Source organism: Hydra vulgaris, chromosome 09 (genome assembly GCF_038396675.1).
Source record: "Hydra vulgaris chromosome 09, alternate assembly HydraT2T_AEP".
Lineage (NCBI taxonomy): Eukaryota > Metazoa > Cnidaria > Hydrozoa > Anthoathecata > Hydridae > Hydra > Hydra vulgaris.
In genome coordinates this window covers 26,424,425-26,445,405 of record NC_088928.1, presented here as the reverse complement: position 1 = coordinate 26,445,405, position 20,981 = coordinate 26,424,425, and the positions used below count along the sequence as shown (strand labels likewise).

General features: G+C 29.7%; 1 protein-coding gene across 1 annotated transcript in view; it reads left to right on the top strand.

Annotated features, from left to right (window-relative positions):
• Positions 1-5,863: 5,863 nt before the first annotated feature.
• LOC100201536 (receptor-like tyrosine-protein kinase kin-16) overlaps positions 5,864-20,981 on the top strand; it is a 120,827-nt gene continuing 105,709 nt past the window's right edge. Inside the window, exon 1 of the mRNA XM_065805178.1 lies at positions 5,864-5,952. Within this exon, the coding sequence (XP_065661250.1) occupies positions 5,909-5,952 (44 nt within the window). The 5' untranslated portion in view covers positions 5,864-5,908. The remainder of the gene's footprint in view (positions 5,953-20,981) is intronic.

Sequence of the window (20,981 nt, the reverse complement as noted above, 5' to 3'; positions counted from 1 at the left end):
AGACCATTACATTGCCTCTACCATGCTTCACGGTCTTATGGCAGTAACGTAAATTGAGGCATTTTCCGGCCGGTCGACGTACACAGCAAATGCTATCGCTCCCAATGATGTTGAACTTCAATTCATCACTGAACAGGACAGTTCGCCATTTCTGCACATTCCAGTCAATATGAGATGTAGCAAACAGGTGTCTTTTCTTCTGGTTTTTTAGTGAAATCAGCGGTTTCTTTGCAGGGCGTCGAGAAAACAATCCAGCTTCAACAGCATGTCGTCTGATTGTTCAGTCCGATGCAGGCAGCTCTAATTGCTTTTGTATCTCGACTGATGATATCCAGGGATCCTTCTTGACGGATCTGACAATCATAGAATCCTCTCTAGAAGTGGTGGAACGCGGTCTTCCACCTTTGTTATCTGCTGCCAACTTCACCGTAGAACGATATTTGGAACATAGTCTTGATACGGTCCATTTTTTGTACAAATTCTTTTTTGTGACATTCCACATACGTAATCGCCAATAATTTTCTCTCTTAGTTCCAATCCAAGACTGTCGGGAGCCATTTTTGCACTTGATGTCATAAAAATAATAAAAAATAAATAATCACGCTTCTCAAAGTTTACCGTGTTACATTTACCTTGTGATGATACAATAATGCCCTGTGGAACAAAACGTCTTGGTTGGATGTGGACTGTATTGATGTAATGAAACACTTGCTGTATTTCACTTCTTGTATTGATGTTCTACGATAAAACACTTTGATAAAACTCACTTCGATAAACTGTCTTGATAATACTGACTGATTGACTTCCATATACTGACTGGATTAAATGTCGATTTACATGTCTCTTATATAGTAAAATGAACCTGTGTGAACTTGTTCTGGAAGATTCTAGATGCTTCTTTTCGATGCTTCTGGAAGCTTCTGGATGCGTCTGGATGCTTCTGAATGTTTCTGGATACTTCTGGATGCTACTGGATGTTTCCAGATGCTTCTTCTGGAAACTTCTGGAAGCTTCTGCATGCTTCTGGAAACTTCTGGATACTTCCTTTAATTATTAAAAAACTTCCGTGACGTTGACACGGACCAGACTTAAGAAAATGAAACAAACCAAAAAAGTTGCACTTGTGTGTCCGCTGCAAAATGGCACTTGTCAACGAAATTCTGCCTGTGTGCTGTCACCTGTCAGCTGATTGCTCATGTCATGACATGCTATGACTCCAGACTCCTGAACTGTTTGCTGTGGTAGCATAGTTCGTTTCGTTTTTAAGACATGTAAAATTAGGAACACTTTTTAGCATTGTTCGATGTTGGTTGCAAATGTTTTGTCCAATACTGTATATATATATATATATATATATATATATATATATATATATATATATATATATATATATATATATATATATATATATATATATAGTGACCTAGAAAGGTAAAGAAGACAGGGGGGTTACTAAAACAGAAAGTAAGGGGGCCTAACGCAGCTAAAATTTAAATAAAAAAACGGAAATTTTGAGTTATTTTGAGGAAAAGAAATCCTGAAGAGCTTCTATGTTAAAATTGTTTCCAGGGACAAAGAACCGAGGAAGGGTTGAATTGTACATGCCCGCTATTTTGCTGCAAAGCCTTGCAACTAAATTTTTACTGCTAGAGATAAGAGCTAGAGATTTAAAACTTTCAGCAGTTGTATATTCCCAATAATGTTAGGAAGTTGAAAATTAAAACATTATCAGGGCCAACGACACAAGGGGCAACAAATACCCTTCCCACCCTGACTTTTTTTTTTTTTTTGTAAAGGAAAACATTCTAGAAAAATAATTGAAAAGAATGTTTTCAAATTTTTTTAAAATTTACTTGTTGTTATTGAGGTAATAAAAGCGAAAGCGCATATAACAGAGCACCTCAAAAATAAAAAAATTGAAACTGACTAAACATAAAATTATTCTATTTGAAAACAAGTGAGAGCTATTTTTAAGCATTTTATTACATAATTAAGTTTTAGCATTCATGATTTAAATTAGGACTTTTTTTGATTTCAACATAGGCATTGTTTCCCGATTACGCAATTGCATTCGTATGTTCAAGTTATCCTTCTTTATTTAATTCTTATGAATTAAATGACATTCTAAAAAGTATATTTGATCAAAGTCTTGATTTTTTTATAAAAGTTTAAAACTGAAACTTATCAATATCATATAAAAAATTAGTATTTTAATTACTAAGTTAATTATACGTATTTGATTCATAAAACGTAATTAAATACAGGGTGAGGCAAAATTAACTCCCCCATTTGGTTTGCTAACAATTTTGAAATAAATGATTTTTTCAAATAATATGTTTATTTAGCATTTAAATTTTTTGTTTGTCAATTTTCAAAAATGATATCAACTAAATGTCCACCTTTAGCGGTTCTACACAAATCAGCTCTTTTTATTGAATATATCATTACTTTTTTTAGTATTTTAACCGGTATATTTTCTATTTCTTGTCGAATATTGTTTTTCAGTTAATCAAGAGTTTGTGGTTTATTCACGTACACCTTTTCTTTTAAATAACCCCATAAATAGAAGTCTGGAGCTGTTAAATCAGGTGATCTTGAAGGCCAATTCAAATCACCAAAACGAGAAATTAATCAACCTGGAAAAAGGTCTTTCAAAATCCGTGTTGTTTCTTTGGCTGTATGTGGTGTGGCACCGTCCTGTTGAAACCACATATTGTCTAGATTTTGTTCTTCCATTTGTGGCATTAAAAAGTCTCGGATCATTTGTCGATAATTATCACCAGTAACAGTTGTTGTTTGTTCATTTTTGTCTTCAAAAAATTAAGGTCCAATGACATTTTTGGCATGAACAGCGCACCAAACTGTTATTTTTTTGTGGATGCAATGATATTTCATGAATGATTTGTGGGCTTTCACTTCCCCAGAATCGAGAATTTTGTTTATTGACATGGCCAATGAGATGAAACTGAGTTTCGTCACTCATTATCATTTTTTCACTAAAATTATCAATTTCTCTCGCAAGATTCAAAATGACATTACTGTACTTCAAACGCTGATTATGGTCTCTGGGCAATAGCTTTTGCACTAACTGGATTTTATAAGGGAAAAGGTGTAAATCTTTTTTCAAAATTCATCGAAGAGAGCGCTGAGAAAAGTTTAATTGTTGAGCACGTCTTCTTGTTGATGTTTTTGGACAACACTTTCACAAACATGAGCGATATTTTCTTCAGAGCGGGTTGTTCTTGGTCTTCCAGAATGGCGAGTCTAAAGTTGTTCCATATTGTTCAAATTGATTTGATAAAGCATGAATTGTTTTATTATCAGGTGCTGATTGATTACGATGTCTTTTTCGATATTCTCGTTGAGCTAACACAACTGACTTATTTTTTTGAATAAAAATAGTCACGATTTCTGCACGTTGTTGTGGATTGAATCGATTCATAATTAGTTTTGTGCTATTCTACTTTACAACTGTAAAAAAAATAATGACAGTTAATATCAAAATAAAAAATAAAAGCTCTTTCAAATAGGGGAGTTAATTTTGCCTCACCCTGTATATTTATTATGCCACGTTTCGTAAATTTTTTTCCATTAAGAACTGTTTCGCAAGTTGCGGTGCGAAAGAGTTTCGTTTCGAAAGAAATTTGGTTTTTTATCATTATTTTTAAAAATTAAACCTTAAAATGTTTATATGTTTCAATACTGAATATAAAATTTTATTATAAATGTTTTGGTACAAAAAATTTTTACTTTTTAGAATTTAATTCTTTTAGCCAACAAAATTTTTTTTATAGACTTCAAAACGTCGTTTAGCGAAAGAGCTCATTCGGCAAGTGCGACTTCCGTAAGCGCTACTTTCGTATATAGCAAAATAGTTTTATTTCGTAATTCAACTTGCGAAAGGCTACATTTCGTAAGTAGCATTTGCGAAATGAACATCGACGGGTTTTTTTGTTTCGTAAAATTCGGAACGAAAAAAAAAATTCCTGGTTCTCAGTATCCTTCCGAAAGAATTTTATTTTTCTGGAATTGTACGAAATCTTCCTAGTGTAGCGTTATTCCTTCTAGTTTAGCGTTAATTTTTAAAACCTCGTGTAAATATTTTATCGTATTTTAAAATGGCGTATTTACCTTCTCTTCTTAGTTTTTTAACTTCTTCCCACAGCATTTTTCGATGATATATTGTTTCTTGAGCGAAGTCTTCATTTATGTATAGGCCAGTTCTTTTAAGATACTTTACAGCATTGAGAATTTAGTTTTTGTCTTGGAAGTTTAAAAGTTTTAAGACAAATGTTCTTGGCTTGTTGTCTTTGAACTGTCCAACACAATAACTTCGTTCAACCACCATTTTGCTTTGTATTTTCAGTTTTGTTTTGAAAATTTCTTTGACAGGTTTTTCGCAGCCTTCCCAACTTTCGTCTGGTGTTTCTTGTAGTCCATCTATTCTTAAGTTGTTTCTTCTTGATTGATTCAGTTAGTATAACTGCTTGTATTACTCCTGTATAAATATATAAAATTTTAAATTGTATGATTATTCTAGAACTCTACTTTTTATAAAAAATTCAAATACCGAACAATCTAATAGTGGCGAGTAGCGATTGCCAATTATTTCTAGTTCAATCTATAAATGATCTGTGATATAATCCACGACACGTAGAAATTTCTTTTTTTCACAGTATTTATATTTACAATATTCTTTTTTTCACAATATTTTTATTACAATATTACCGGGTTTTGAATCCATTGAAAATAAACATGACATCCATTTAAGACAATTATGACATTCATTTGCGGTAGTGGTGTAGTGGTAGAGCGCTCGCTTCATAAGCGAGAGGTTCCAAGTTCGATTCCAACCACGTTCCTGGTAGTACCGCGCCCAACTTGTTTCTCCGCGGAGCGGCCTTGTTCTTCGAGGTTTTTGTTTCGGAGTTATAGAGTTGAGAGAGGGTTATAACCACAAGTAGCCTTCTCATCTGTAGTGGCCTTCTCGGCCTTGGGGAGGTGAATTATAAAAAAAAAAAAAATAATAATCATTTAAAACATCGTGACAATCAATAAAAAAATCGTAATTTTCAATTAAAACATTTAACGCATGCGCAATCCAAACATTCTATTTTATTCAAAAAAAAATGTTTTATTTACATATTTATTTATTAAATATTATTTAAATTTATTTTTTATTGATATTGTATTCATTTATTGTAATTTAATGGAATTTATTTTAATTTTAAACGAATTTCATATTTGATTTAAATGGATGCAAAACCCGGTATGTGCGTACGCCTTACTTTGAAAATACACTGAGAGGCTTGATGTTGAGAGATGTGTATTCTATGAAAAAAGAATATGGGAATCGTGTCACAGCAAGTATAAGAGCACCAAGATATTAAAGAAAAAGAAGTAAAATTGTCCAAGTGGAGATTCGCTCCTCGGCCTTTCCGAGCATGAAGAGAACGCCTTATCCAAAGCAGCTAAACGCACAACTACTGTCTCAAACAAAATAAATACTATTATATATTAAAGAGGTGTTAATCATCATGCATATTTTAGATTAACGTTATGGTTGTTTTACCAATAAGATAAGGCCATGTAAAGAATGTGTACCTAAACGGTATGAATTAGTTGAAGCTTAATAAATATGTATACATGTGTGTACGCCTTACAGGGTTTTTTATCCATTTAAAAAAAATATGGCATCAACTTAAAAATAAAATAGATTCCATTAAATTAAAATAAATTAACATAATGTTAATAAAAAAAAATTTAAATATATAAATAAAACCTTTTTTTTTTGTGAGTAATATAGAAGTTAAGATTGCGCAGGCGTTAAATGTTTTAACCGAAAATCACGATTGTTTTAATCGATTGTCACGATGATTTAAATGAATGTCATGGCTGTTTTAAATGAATGTCACGGTTGTTTTATGTTTGTTTTAAATGGATGCATAACAGGTATCACATATTGCATTTTTACAAAAACGTTATTTTTGACGTCAAAGTTTTTTCTACAAATATGTTATTATTAAACAAAGCTCGCTTATCAATTAAAATATACAAACACATGAGGCATTCTTAATTACACATATTGGATTTTTATTTCCCAAAAGTTAGCATTTTATGGGTAATAAAGTGTTTACTGAAAGAAGTTAGCTAAGTAAAAATGTCAGCTAAATGTCGGTATATTTTATAAAAATATTTTAAAAAACGACGCCAAAAAATATAACCCGCATATAATTTAAGAAATTGGCAGCGCCTTTGATTTATAACAATGCGTCATAAGTCCGTCTATTTATATGTCCTTGTCCAAACAAAGATGTATTAATATAGATGGACCACTGATCTCAAAATATAACTAAAGTTAAATCTCAAATATCAAAATATAACAAAATATAAAATCTCAAATCTCAAAATATAAATAAAGTTATATTTTGAGATCAGTGAGATGGACGTTTAACTAATTGTTTAAAAGTCAAGATATCCGCGCTGGTAATTGTTATAAATAACAATAGCAAAACAATAGAAAACGTTGGCTGTAAATATTTTTATTCAAATATACTTCAAAATGACAAATGTCTCATCTATCCAATTAAATAAAAAAACTTTGTTATGCAAAGTATTGTGATTAATATGTTTTATTATTTTGTTAAAAAGTATTATATATTTAATTACCCTTGTATAACTCCTGTATAACAATATAACAAAGTTATATGATTGTTCTAGAACACTACTTGTAAAAAAGTTCTAATACCGAAAAATATCAAAACTAAGTTTTGAGACTAAAAAAGATTTGGTTTCTTCAAAAATGAGAAGTTTAAACTTTATTATAAATTCAAAGTGTAGAAAGTAATGGTTGCCAACAATCTGTAGTTCAATCTTTAAATGATTTATGATATGACCTACAACACGTAGAAAATTCTTTTTACTGTACAATACTCATATTAGTATATCACATATTCCATTTTTACAAAAACATTATTTTTGACATCAAAGTTTTTTTAACAAAAAAGCTATTATAAAACAAAGCTTACATATTATTTAAAATATTTTCAAATGCGTAAGACATTCTTAATTACATAAAATTTATATATTGCAAAAGTTAGTATTTTACGGGTAATAAAACATTTACTGAAAGAAGTTAGCAAAGCAAAAATGTCATTTATATTTTGGTACGTAAAATTATTTCAAAAAATGACGCTAAAAATTAAAATCGCATAGAACTTTAGTAACTGGCGGCGCTTTTGATCTATAATGTTTTAAACGTCCATCTATTTATATGAACGAACGTGTCTGTACCCGCTGGAAATGAAATCTTTTAGAAAATTTTTTTGTATTAACTAGTATAAAAGTTAATTTCTGCCCCCCCCCCCCTACCTAACTCTACAATCTAACGCTAAACCTCAATCCACCACCGCCCTACCAGACTGCCATTTGTTTTGCCAAATAAAAGCAGGACAGGCAACAAAAGCTGGCATTTTTTGCAAAGTATATCAACTATTCACGCAATTTTTTTCTCTGTTTACGTGACTTCAAAAGAAAATTTATTTTGTAGCCCGTCGCAGGTTTACTGTACTGTCACGTTACTCAGACCTCAAAAATTAATTTCTTCGGAGCTGATTTTATAACGGTATATTATTATGTAATCGACAAACTTAGTATTGCTACAATTCCAGTCCGCTGGATCACTGGAATAACCCGAAGACATCGCATCAGTTTCATTAACTAATTGTGATTCACTTGTCGATAATTATTTTGCTTGATTTCAAGTTTCGTTAAACATTGCTGCTTTTTTCTTTCTGTTTCTCAGCGGAGTCCTTTCAACGCTTACCTGCTGACTTTCTTCTTCCTGTTTTGTTCATAACTTTTTTATGTAGTGCACTGACGCAATCTTGGAAATAATCATGATAAGCAAATTTATCAATTTACTATTTCTCTATTTATTTAGTCCTCTTCGTAAAAAGACTGAAGTCATTTATAATAAATATAAAGTTATTGTATAAAATATTTATTTTAAGTTCTAAAATAAAACAAGTTAAGTATTGATCATTTACAAATTAACTTATATGATAAGTGATTCTTGAACTTGACTAATAAATTACCAGCTGAGTCTAATTTAAATTAAAACAATGATGATGTTAGGACTTTAGTCGTTCACCCCTTAAGTCTAAACATAATAGTAAAATTCTAAGTGATAAAAATCCCTTAAGTCATCATCTTAAAAAACTAGCAATGAGAATTGAAGAGTACACCGGAAACAACGGCAGAGTCACATTTAAAAAGTTTTGAGAAAGTATATATTAATCATTTATAAAAGTCTTTGTATAAAGTAAGAAAAATTTTTTTTAATAAAAGTTACATATTTTATTAAAACTGAAAACTTCGAATAAAATAATCAAGAAATAATTTTTTTTAATTTACTTCTATGCTTTATATGAAAACTTTTATAAATGATTAATATGTACTTTCTCAAAACTATATAAATGTGACTCTTTTCCCCGTGTACTCTTAAATTGCATATAACGCAAATTATGTTTTGTCATAGTTGGAGTACTACCTCAAAGTCTTGGTTATATTAATAACTAAAACTAAGTTGCAGACTAAGCAACCGACCGACTAAAATTAACGAAACATTTTTTTTAGTGTTGTTATCAACTTCGAATAAATCGACTAAAAGTCGACTTTAAATAATCGATTTAGTCGAGTAAAAATTTTAAAATTCTTATATCTTTTCATTCGATTTAACTTTTTAATCTTTAATTTTTGTTTGTTCATTTAGTAATAATAGAATGTACTATTATAATGATTAGGGCTCTAGGCCAAAATTAAGTTGTGAAGCTCCAAAATCTAAATGTCATTAATGTATACAATCACATTGTAAATATGATTGAAATGACTTTTTTGATATATAGCAAATATTTAAGTATAAAGGTCCCTAAATCATTAAGATCTAAATATAAGATGTCTCGTTGTCAGAGCGACCCTTCTCTCATTCATTCATATTTAATGATATGGTATCAAAAAAAAAGAAAACGAATATAAATTACATTATTATTTTTATTACAACTTATTTCAAAAAAATAAATTTTTTCTATACTTCGACTTTTAGTCGACTTGGTCAATTTCAAAAAGGTATTAATTGATTTTTGTCGACTTTAGAAAATGCATAAGTCAATTTCGTTGACAGTCCAATTATTTAATAGTCGTAACAACAGGGTTGTTCGCCGTAAAAAAAAACTTACAAAAATTTCGCACTATTTATCTTCCGTATTTCAAGTTGCTATTGCGGAAGTTGCACATGCGCAAGTTCACCTTCCGTAACGCATTATACGAAAAAAATAATAATAATTCCGTAATAACCCTTTACAAAAAAAAACTTGCAAAACAAATCATTTCGAGAGAAAACTTGCGTTTCTTAAATAACAGTTTCTTACGGAAGGAACGTTTCGGAATGTGCGCTTACTTGACTCGAAAGCATTCATTAAACGGTTATACAAAAAAATGTTATTTTTATTATTTAAATAAAATAAGGTTGTTAAATGATTCTTCAATAGTTTATATATATATATATATATATATATATATATATATATATATATATATATATATATATATATATATATATATGTATATATATATAATTATTTTTTTAAATAACACGGTGTTTTTTATTCTTGACATGTTTCGTAAAATTTTATTTACATTTTCAAAAGATTATTTTACAATAATAAAAAACTCTGAAATATATATTAAAAAATAGAAGTCTTTACAGAGAAATATTAACGGACAAAAAATTATACATAATAAACCAATATATTTATTACAAAATAACTCGGTAAATAACCAATTAAAATAACCAACTGTCAAAAAAATATATATATATATATATAAATAAACTGACAGTAAAATATTATTTTACTATTATTTTACTGCCAGTTTATATATATATATATATATATATATATATATATATATATAGAACCCTTAGATGTTGTCCGAAAGTTTTTTCGATATTTTGTTGACAAAAAGTAAAAATTAAAATGCAAGACCGGAATTTTTTTTTTTTAATAATGATAGACTGCCTGCCCCAACCAAACCCTCAGTCGATGTAGCAGCACTCCCTTGCGAGTCAGGCTATTTGTCAGTCGATGTAGCAGCACTCCCTTGCGAGTCAGGCTATTTGTCAGTCGATGTAGCAGCACTCCCTTGCGAGTCAGGCTATAAGATAGTCGATGTAGCAACACTCCGCGCATGATTTACAGAAAAAAAATAAAAATAAAAACATTTTATTAAAAAAAATAAAAATAAAAACATTTTATTAAAAAAAATAAAAATAAAAACATTGTTTATATTGTTAAAAACATTCAAAATGTTATAAAAGCATTCAGAATGTTTTTAAAAACATTCTGGTCAATTAAATTTGCGTTTTTGTGGTTTTTTTAAAAAACGATTAATTTGTAATTAAATTAATGGTTTTTACTTTCGTCCAACACGGAAATGTTGGACGAAAGTCAAAAGTAATTAAAAGTGACGTATGTGTTGGCGTAAGAATCACTTTTTTCCTTCCGCTCTTCCTAAAGCCAACAAACTATAGAACTATATATATATATATATATATATATATATATATATATATATATATATATATATATATATATATATATATATATATATATATATATATATATATATATATATATATATATATATATATATATATATATATATATATATATATATAGTTCTATAGTTTGTTGGCTTTAGGAAGAGCGGAAGGAAAAAAGTGATTCTTACGCCAACACATACGTCACTTTTAATTACTTTTGACTTTCGTCCAACATTTCCGTGTTGGACGAAAGTAAAAACCATTAATTTAATTACAAATAAATCGTTTTTAAAAAAAACCACAAAAGCGCAAATTTAATTGTTTTTAAAACATTCTCAAATTAAATTTAATTTAATTTGAGAATATTTTAAAAACATTCTGAATGTTTTTAACAATATAAACAATGTTTTTATTTTTTTTAATAAAATGTTTTTATTTTTAATGTTTTTAATAAAATGTTTTTATTTTTATTTTTTTTACTGTAAATCATGCGCGGAGTGTTGCTACATCGACTATCTTATAGCCTGACTCGCAAGGGAGTGCTGCTACATCGACTGACAAATAGCCTGACTCGCAAGGGAGTGCTGCTACATCGACTGATAAATAGCCTGACTCGCAAGGGAGTGCTGCTACATCGACTGACAAATAGCCTGACCCGCAAGGGAGTCAGGCTATTTGTATATATATATTATGGATATATATATATATATATATATATATATATATATATATATATATATATATATATATATATATATATATATATATATATATATATATATATATATATATATTGACAGTTGGTTATTTTAATTGGTTATTTACCGAGTTATTTTGTAATAAATATATTGGTTTATTATGTATAATTTTTTGTCCGTTAATATTTCTCTGTAAAGACTATATATATATATATATATATATATATATATATATATATATATATATATATATATATATATATATATATATATATATATATATATATATATATATATATATATATATATATATATATATATATATATATATATATATATATATATATATACAGTGCACAGTGGGCCAGTGACTGGACAAAAGTATAAAAACCAAAGTCAGAATTATAATGTCATAATGGTTTTAAACAATTATATAGATATTATAAAACAATTTAAAACCGTTTATATACACTTAAAATTTTAATGAATATGCTTATGATGTGGTTGAAGTAGACGCAAATGTAAATTAGAAAAAAAAAAGTTATAAAGAGAAAAATGTTGTTTAAAAAATTGATGGAAATAAATAACATTTACATAAAATATTGCGCTTTTTAAAATATTAAATTATAACTCTATATATTGTCTGGATTTTAAAAGTTGTTTGACTAAAATTGGTATGTAATTAACATATTTGCAGCAACTTTAAACACGCTTATTATTTTATATTTCATTGTATGACTTTTGCTTTTATTTGACAAAGTTTTTTTTTTTTATAGCTACATCTTGCTTTTATACTTAGATATTTTGAAGCTTATATATGTTTTCTTTAATAATTTCATAAATTTGGTTGCCACTAGGCGCCACTTTGGTTTTCTTTCACATTTGAACAACTCTTACCTGACAAAAAATCTGTAATTGCGCTCAAAAACTTTTATTTGCACAAAATTTTCAAAAACGCGGAAAACATATAATACGATCTTACTCATACTAAGCGTAGTACTGAACAATAATATACATATATATATCGTAATTCAAATTTTGTTCTTATTAATTTAGCGCTAGTCAAACCAAATGGATTTAATAATCTGTTTTAATTGGTTTGGTGGGGTTACTCATTTTAGATGTTGAACTGCTGTTTTTATTTAGGTTTCATGAGTGTCACAAGAAACGAAATTCACCAGTTTATCAGACTCAACAGTCTGTCAATACATAAAAAAGAAGACAGTATACTTGTATATAACTTTATTAAAGAGAGTCAATTTCATTTATTTATTTCTAAATATGGTAAAAGATGGACTCGAAGTAAACGAACCGATGCAAAGTTTATTAGGAAGAATTCAGCTTGGCTTGAAAATGATTTTAATACATTAACGAAGGAGAGTAAAAATAACTAACTCGACCTACATTACCATTTGAAGATTCGTCTTCAAAAACAAAGAAAAGAAAAGTTGCAACTTTGTCAGCTTCAAACTCTTGTGAGCTGCTGTTTGCTAGTGGCACACACCTGTGGAAAGAAGGTAGAAGAAAAGATGCTCAGATAGCAATAAAGTTGGCTGATAACAAAGATGCTGAACTAGATCATTCTGATAATACATCTGAAGAAGCGTTGGCTCTTTTGTTAGATAATGAGATGAGCAAATCTTAATATCAGCGCTTAAGAAACAATGCGAAAAGCAAATAAAGTAATTTATATCCACCATACAATGATGTACGTGAGGCAAAAGAGAGATGTTTGCCTAGTCGTGAATCATGGGAAGCAACAGATTACTCTGCACGCATCAATTTCCAAGCATTGGTAGATCATACTGTGCTGCGGTTGTTGGAAGTACAACATGATGTTATCAATTCGTTTGTTTTTGATAGGTTAGTTCTGCGCTCAAAGGTAGGTTTTGATGGGTCAACTGGGCATTTATACACAAGTTACTGATGAGCTGGAAAAGAGAAGCTTTTTCCAAGAAGCAAGTTTGTTTCTTACCTGCTTTGTATCACTTGAATTGACAGGGTTCTCTGGTCAAGTGGGGAAAATTGTTTGGAGAAATCCACATCCGTCATCAACATTGTACTGCCGAATTGTGCGGTTTAGGTTTGTAAAGGAGACAACTGATGTAATGAATGCAGAGCATCAATTTCTTGAAAATGCTATTGGAAATTTAACTACAACTCCTCTGCCTAAGTATGAAAACTTAACTGTTCTTCACAAAGTTGATGTTACCATGATAGATGGAAAAATAGCCACTGCATTATCTACAGTTACTAATTCAAGTTAGTGCTGCTCAGTTTGTGGTTCAATGCCAAGTCAAATGAACCAACTTAATATTGTTTGCAATTTGGCATTAACTCCGACCGGATTGAAGTATAGTTTGTCAACACTTCATGCATGGATTCGTAGCATGGAGTGTTTGTTAAAAGTCGGCTACAAAGCTGAAGTGAAGAAATGGGCATTAAGGTCAGATACAGACAAAGAAAAAGTTAAAGCTAAAAAGAATTTAATTCAATCTCGGTTCAAAAATGAAGTTGGGCTGGTGATTGATATCCCTAGGTCTGATGGTTCTGGATCATCAAATAATGGCAATACTGCCCGACGTTTCTTTAGAAACGCTAAACAAACAGCAGCAATTATCAATGTTGATGTGCATTTAATTAAAAGGATATATGTTGTGCTGTGCACTTTGTCACCTGGTTTTATGGTTGATGCTAATAAATTAAAAGACTATTGCTTAGAAACAGCACAGCTTTTTATACAACTTTATCCCTGGTACTACATGCCACAGAGCTTGCACAAAATCTTGATACATGGATGGCAGGTTGTTGATGAGATAGTGTGGCCAATTGGGATGATGAGTGAAGAGGCCTTTTTAAGAGTATTATTTTTTTACAGGGAACCAAGTTTATCCAGCAACGTGTAATAGAACGTGTAATAACCCTAGTTGATCATATTAAACTGAAAAAAGTTTTGCTTTTCGTGAGCGAGGATCAAAGGGAAGATTTCATAATAAAACACGTGCTAAATAGTGTACATAGCACAAATAAAACATAAAACTAATAAAATTTGGCTGTTGCTAAGCAAAATTGGGTATCCATAGCAACTAAATAAAAAAAATTTATTTACTTTTTTAAAAAGCGTGACCTCATATTGGCACTTATGTAAAATTGGTGAACATAGCACTTGTAAAAATATCTGAAAAAAAAATTTATGTTTTTGCTGCCCAAAATTAGGTATCCATAGCAACGAATTAAAAAAATAACACCTTCATAAGAAGCGCCGATCATATTATTTCTCATCCTAATTTTAGTCAATATAGCCCTAATATTAAATAAGTTATGAATTTTGTCCAGTAAAAGTGAATTCTGGCCCACTGTGCAGTGATCAAGAAAGGTTAAGAAAGGTAGGATGGGGGGCGTATATAAAAACGTCGTAAAATATTTGGTTCCATTACTAAGTTTAATTGAACTTTAAGTGTTGTTTGACCGTCTTCTTTTTTCTTACTGAATCTGGCAATTAATTTATCACTACCTCTCTGACTAACTTTTTTTGCGGTTCTGCTCTTTTGGAAGAAAGACATGTTATTTAATAGCGAGAAATTTTTACAAAAAGATTGATATTACAATTGAAAACATCGAAAAAATGATTTCAAGTAAGTTTGAGGAACATAAAAAAAGTATTCTCAAAGAAACGGAACGTTTATAAAAAGACTAGGAAAAATCATTTACCTTTACAATCAGTGCAAATCTCAAAATTATTACAAATGGATTAGACATGCTAGAGAAAGACAATAATAACAACAAATGTAAAATATTAAATATAGAAAATGACTTAGGTGACAAAGAAATCAATTCATTGTATAAAAAATCCATAGATATAGAAAGTCGATCAAGAAGAAACAACTTAAGAATAGATGGACTACAAGAAACACCAGACGAAAGTTGGGAGGCTGCGAAAAACTTTGAAATGATGATTGATTTTGAAATGATGCGCTTTAACGTCTTTGAAACTGCGAATAGTATACTCAATGATGCTGATACGCAAATTTTTTAAATGAATAATTTTAATTTTCGTTATTTTGAAACAGAAACTTTTAAAATTGAACTTGAAGCTTATAAAAATAATTTTACGGTAATTCACATAAATATAAGAAGCATAAATAAAAATTTTGACAAACTTGAACATTTCCTAATTGATTGCAGTTATTTATTCAGTATGATTTGCCTAACTGAAACCTAGTGTTCTGATGAATTAATTCAAAATAACTCTAACTTTCAAATTCCCAATTATAAATTATTATCTTCTGAAAGGAAAGCATACAAAAAAGGAGGAGAGATCGCAATTTATGTTGGGAATGATCAAGTAATAAAAGTGAGAACAGATCACTCCATTTCTAATCCCGATAGTAAGGTCTTTACAATAGAGATCATCAACTCCTAGTTTATAAATATTATAGTCTCTACCTGTTATAGGCTACCTGAAGGTAGTATTAAAAAATGTTCTAATTATCTAGAAGATATTTTTTTCAAAATTAATAAAGAGCAAAAAAGTTGTTCTGTATCGGGGACTTAAACATTGTTTTTTTTGTTGATTGTTTAAAATACAAAGAGTATCCGATTGCTAAATTATTTTTTGATAACATGTTTCAACATTGTATTTTACCAATTATTAATAAACTCACACGGGTAACCTCGAGTTTTATTTCTGCTATAGATAACATACTAACAAACTCATTTCTAGATACCTCCTTAAAAGCAGGAATAATAAAATTTGATACAACAGATCATTTTCCAATTTACTTTACAATAAAACATGATACAAAAATATGTAATAACTCGAAAAAAATGTTTTAAAGACACACTATCGGCAGTAGATTGGGTTAAAGTGTATCAAGAATGTAACCTCGGAAACACAAACTCTGCATATAATACTTTCACAGATATTTTTCTAAAACACTATAATAATCATTTTCCAATCAAAGAAAAAGAAATCAAAGTACAACATTTGAGCTGTTCATGGATCACCAGCGGAATCAAAAAATCTTCAAAAACTATATGTTAAATATTTGAAAAACAGAAATGAAGATAACCTATCTACTTATAAACAATATAAAAATCCTTTCGAAAAAATCAGAAAACATTCTAAAAAAATTTATTATTCTAAACTGCTTCAAAAACCAAATGGAGATACCAAAAAAACATGGAACATCATGAAAGAAATAATCGAAAATATATAAAAACAAACAGCTTACCAGATAAAATTATTATAAATGAAACAGAACACAACGATAAGAACTCTAATGCCGAACAGTTCAACAATTTCTTCACAAGTATTGGCCCTAACATGGCATTTAATATTCAAACCCCAAATAACTTCTTTGAAAATTATTTTACTGATCTAAATAGCGAACTAACTTTCAACGGGTATAGCTATGAAGAACTCGAAAATGCAAAAAACTCTTTAAAAATTAACAAAGCACCAGGAATTGATTAAACTTGTAGCAATGTAGTAATGAGTATCTTTTTGATAAAAAAAAAACCCTCTTCGAAATTTTTAAATCTTCAACAGGAATTACAACAGAAACCGTTCCAGAGAAATTAAAAATTGCAAAAATTGTACCAATATATAAACTATATATATATAACAAAAATTGTACCAATATAAAAACTGGAGAACCATACTTACTAAACAATTATAGACCAATCTCAATTCTTCCTGTATTCTCAAAACTCCTAGAACGAATAATTTATAATAAATTATACAAATATATAGCAAACAACGACATCTAAAATACAAAACACTTCGGCTTTCAAAAGCAACATGCAACCAAAGATGCAATCGCAGATTTTGTAAATAGCATCTATTACTCATTTGTTAATAAAGAATTCGTTCTAGGAATCTTTATAGATCTATCGAAAGCATTCAATACTGTTGATCATGCTATCCTGCTCAAAAAATGCTGCTTGAAAAATATGGCGTAAAAAATGTTGCATTACTCTGGTTTAAAAACGTTTTGCTGAACAGACAGCAATGTGTTAAAACTGATGAAAATATCTGTTCAAAAATGCTTAAGTATAAATGTGGCGTTCCCCAAGGTTCCATTCTAGCTCCCTAATTGTTCTTAATATACATTAGTGATCTTTCGAAAGTCTTAAACAAACTTGATGTCATAATGTTTGCAGATGATACTAATTTATTTTATTCATCTCAGTTATTAGAACTCTTTAAAACAACGAATATTAAACTTAAAAAACCTATTATCTGTCTCAAATCTAATAAATTATCTTTAAATACAGAAAAAACCAGTTACATTTTATTCCATCCCAACCAAAAAAGAAAAAAAAAATTCCAAATATATTACCTTTGCTAAAAATAGAAAACAAAAACATTGAAGGAACCTCAACAACTAAATTTCTAGGTTTACTAATTGACGAAAATATTTCATGGAAAGGACACATTGACTATTTAAATACTAAAATAACCAAAAACATTGGCGTGCTATACAAAGCTAGACCGATGTTATCCCAAGAAAATCTAAAACATCTTTATTTCTCATTTATACAGACCTATCATACATATGGTAATACAGCATTGGCAAGTACCAATAAATCCAATTCGAAATCACTTTATCGACATCAAAAACATGCCGTTAGGATTGTCGATAAAAAAGATAAATTCACTCATGCTGAACCTTTGTTAAAACTCCTTAATGCACTAAAATTCTTTAGAATAAACATTTATCAAAACTTATTGCTTATGCTGAAATATAAACTTGGGCTTGTCCCATCTCATTTCTCAAATGATTTCTTTAAAAGCAATAGAAATAGATATGACACTCGAGAAGTAGGAAACTTTAATATACCGCTTAGAAAAACAAAACCATTGCGTTTCACAATTTCATATCGCGTTCCCTATCTAGTGCTAGTAAATTTACCGATATTTTAAAAAACCGGTAATTCGGTAAAAAAAAATTATTACCGGGTTACCGGTAATTTACCGGGTTTTTTTCTAAAGGCTTAAATAGTAATAATATAAACACTGAAAACAACAAAAAGCATAACAAATGAATATATTAATAAAACAGCATCAGTTTACAGGTCCATCCTGGTTAAAAATAAATAAATTAAACAATCAAAAAGATTTTTTTTATATAATAAAATATAATTAATTCATTTATTATACATTAACATTTTTGTATTTTAGCGTAAACATAAACAAACATAAACATAAAGAAAACTTTATTTTCAAAATAAAAATAATTAGTATGGTCAATTCTTTTCAAGGAGCATAAATTGTTTATTGAAGTAAGTTCTTAAAAAACACATTACATTTAATGTTTCGTCTTTTAAACTTGTTATGAACCTTGTGCCAATTAAACCTGCTGCAGAAAAAGCTCTTTCCGACTCTACACTGGTTGGGCGAACTGCTGAAATATACTTTTGGAGTTTGTTTAAATATTTTCCTTTAATATTTTTTTCCTTGAAATACGCCATTTCTTTCCTGACTATATTTAAAAGACCGGATGTTGTCTTCGGATCACTAATCTCTTCGTGAGCAATAGTTATCTTTTTTTTTAAATTACTAAATCAAGTTCTTCCTTCATTGACATTGCTTGACTTGAAGTCGCCACTGCTGATAAAACCGTAGATTCACTAGTTGATTCAGTTTCATACACTTGCACAACTTCAGCTTCAGTAGTTTTGGAATCGTTTTTTAAAAATTGTTGAATGATTTCTACAATATTTTTTTCCATAACCAATTTACTAGTTGTATTAAACACGCCATAATTATTTTCATTATTTAAAGCTGTACGTGGACATGTTTCATGAAGATATGAATATATATGCGGTAGTGGTGTAGTGGTAGAGCGCTCGCTTTCCGAGTTCGATTCCCACCACGCCCCTGGTAGTACCGCGCTCAACTTGTTTCTCCGCGCAGCGGCCTTGTTCATCAAAGTTTGTGTTTCGGAGTTATAGAGTTGAGAGAAGGTGATAACCACAAGTAGCCTCCTCATCTGTAGTGGCCTTCTTGGCTTTGGGAGGTGAATTATTTAAAAAATATATATATATCAGAATATACGGTTCTTCTCTCACTTATTCGAAATATTAAATCTTGTTTCAATTCATTACTTAAGAAATTATTTTGGTTACTTAGTTCATCCAACATGAACCTTATTGTCAAATCTGCAACATATAGATTCGTGTCCCTTGAACAGAGAGCTTCCACAGCTACTCTAACAGGTTGCAAAGCCATTATTATATTTGATACAACATTGAGATCATTTTCTGATAAATCTATATCGGGTTTGATATCGACTAGACTCTTACGAACACAATTTTTAATCTCATAAATTCTTTCCAGCGTTATCAACATGCTGCTCTACCGTGTTTTTGTGTCAAGGATTAGCGCAAGTTCTTTTTTAAATTCATCCCTAACATGTTTTTGGAGGATGTCATTTTTTGTTGGTGATCTACAGAACATGACAACAATTTTTCGAACTTTTGTTATTATTGGACCTATACTTTCATGTTGAATTGATGAATCAGTAGTTGATGTATCCTCAATAACGTCAAAAACCCCAATATCTTCCATTACATCGTCCTCTTCATCTTTACCAAGTTCAAATTCAGTAATAGCCACTTCTTGATTTTCTACGGAAATATCATCCGAAACAGATCTTTTATACAGCACCTTGACTACTGATAACTGGATGCCGTGGGCTAAACAAAGTTGATGATTTACGTCCAGTAATCTGCCTACCTTTTTCATTACGGCGGCCCCATCCGTAGTAATGGAAATTATATTTTCTATCGCAATACTAAATTCTTTAAGTGTATTTTGAAGATACGATATACATTTTTCAGCATGCATCGATCCTTTAATCCTAACCAATCCGAGATTCCAAAATACATTATCATACGAGTGGACATTCACATTCATAAACCTTCGATTTTTGAGAGAGTCCATTCATCGAAAGTCAAGATGGATAATTCACCACGGGCTATTCTTTCTGATAATTCTGTAACGATTTGTTTTCGGATATTGTCACCGTACTGCAACACCATTTTCTTAATTGTTTTTGGAGACTTTGGGCAATCATATCCTTTGGATTTAAATAATTGCTATGATCATTTAAAAAGATTTGCACATCATACGATCGTATGATGTGCAAATCTTTTTAAATGATAAACAATCTCGTTCTGTCAGTCGTGCTGAAACAGCTGGAAATGAGTCATCAATCGTTTTAATAATGTTTTAATAATGTTGAAATAATCAGAAATTTTTGATCTAGAATTTGTATCGTTCGTAACGGAAGTTGTGGTATTGATATTAGAACAGCTAGCTTCTGCATCATCATGTTGAACTCTTTTTAGCAGATTAATTTTATGTTTTCTGATAAGGTGATTGTGCAAACCACTTGTGCTGCCGCCAGAGCATTTTATATATATTTTTTTGCATACATTGCATATAGCTGAATCGCCAGCTTTCGTACGTAGAAAATGATTCAACAATTAATTTTGTCCGGATCCAGTAGACATCATAGATAAGGCTATTTTTTTAAAAAAATACAATATGTAAATTTTGGAACATAATACAAATATATTCTATAATATAATTTTAAAGACTTTTTGTGAAATACTTACTCAACACAATAAAAATATAGAATATTCGTTTTATTTTCAAAGTTATGTTTTGTGTT